The following is a 1,084-nucleotide window of genomic DNA, read 5'->3' as shown; positions in this document are numbered from 1 at the left end:
ATGGATGCCCCCTTCTGCTAGCCGTGCCTGTTCTGCGTCTGTTCACTGACCTTTGACTAACCCTTCACCCAAAAGTCTGATTTTTCTAGAACCTTTTTTTTTTGAGCTGGGGGGTCTCACTCTGTTGCCCAGGCTGAAATGCTATGACACAATCAGGCCTTACCGCAGCCTCAACCTCCTGGGCTCAGGTGATCGATCCTTCTGCTACAGCCTCTCGTGTAACTGGGGCCACCACTGTTCACCACCACACCTGGCTAACTTTTTAATTTTTTGTAGAGACAAGGTCTCACAGTGTTGCCCAGGCTGATCTCAAACTCCTGGACTCAAGCATTCCTCCTACCTCAACCTCCCAAAGTGCTGGCCACCACGCCTAGCTGGATTTCTATTAGAACCCTGTGCATTTGGGTAAGCAGGTACTGGATCCCGTCGCTGACAAGTTTCTGCTCCCCGCGTCTCCCCAGGCCTGAAGCGGGTCACGGGCGGGTTCAACTCCAAGAACAGGTGTGATGCCCGGACCTACTGCTACATGCTGCCCACCTTCGCCTTTGCCCACAAGGATCGCGACGCCCAGGATGAGAGCTACCGCCTAAGCGCCGAGACATTGCAGCGTGTCAACAGGCTGCTTGCCTGCTACAAGGGCACCCACAACTTCCACAACTTCACCTCGCAGAAGGGGCCGCGGGAACCCAGTGCGCGGCGCTATGTCCTGGAGATGTTCTGCGAGGAGCCCTTCGAGCGTGATGGCCTGGAGTTCGCCGTGATCAAGGTGAAGGGCCAGAGCTTCATGACGCACCAGATTCGCAAGATGGTGGGCCTGGCGGTGGCCATCATCAAGGGGTACGCGCCCGAGAGCGTGCTGGAGCGTAGCTGGGGCGAGGGCAAGGTGGACGTGCCCAAGGCACCAGGGCTGGGCCTGGTCCTGGAGCGTGTGCACTTTGAGAAGTACAACCAGCGCTTCGGTGGGGACGGGCTGCATGAGCCGCTGGACTGGGCACAGGAGGAAGCCAAGGTGGCAGCCTTCAAGGAGGAGCATATCTACCCCACCATCGTCAGCACCGAGTGCCGCGAGCGCTCTATGGCCCAG

General features: G+C 58.3%; 1 protein-coding gene across 1 annotated transcript; it reads left to right on the top strand.

Annotated features, from left to right (window-relative positions):
• Nucleotides 1-461: 461 nt before the first annotated feature.
• LOC103252571 (tRNA pseudouridine synthase A, mitochondrial) lies at nucleotides 462-1,078 on the top strand (the record flags this gene model as incomplete). The annotated part of the gene is made up of 1 exon (XM_008051163.1): nucleotides 462-1,078. A coding segment is annotated over one exon (617 nt), but the record flags the coding sequence as incomplete, so codon positions are not given.
• Nucleotides 1,079-1,084: the final 6 nt, after the last annotated feature.

Source organism: Carlito syrichta, unplaced genomic scaffold (genome assembly GCF_000164805.1).
Source record: "Carlito syrichta isolate Samal-C Ts95f unplaced genomic scaffold, Tarsius_syrichta-2.0.1 Scaffold169002, whole genome shotgun sequence".
In the NCBI taxonomy this organism is placed as follows: domain Eukaryota; kingdom Metazoa; phylum Chordata; class Mammalia; order Primates; family Tarsiidae; genus Carlito; species Carlito syrichta.
Note: the sequence above shows the minus strand (reverse complement) of the source record. Positions and strands in the feature narration are given on the sequence as shown.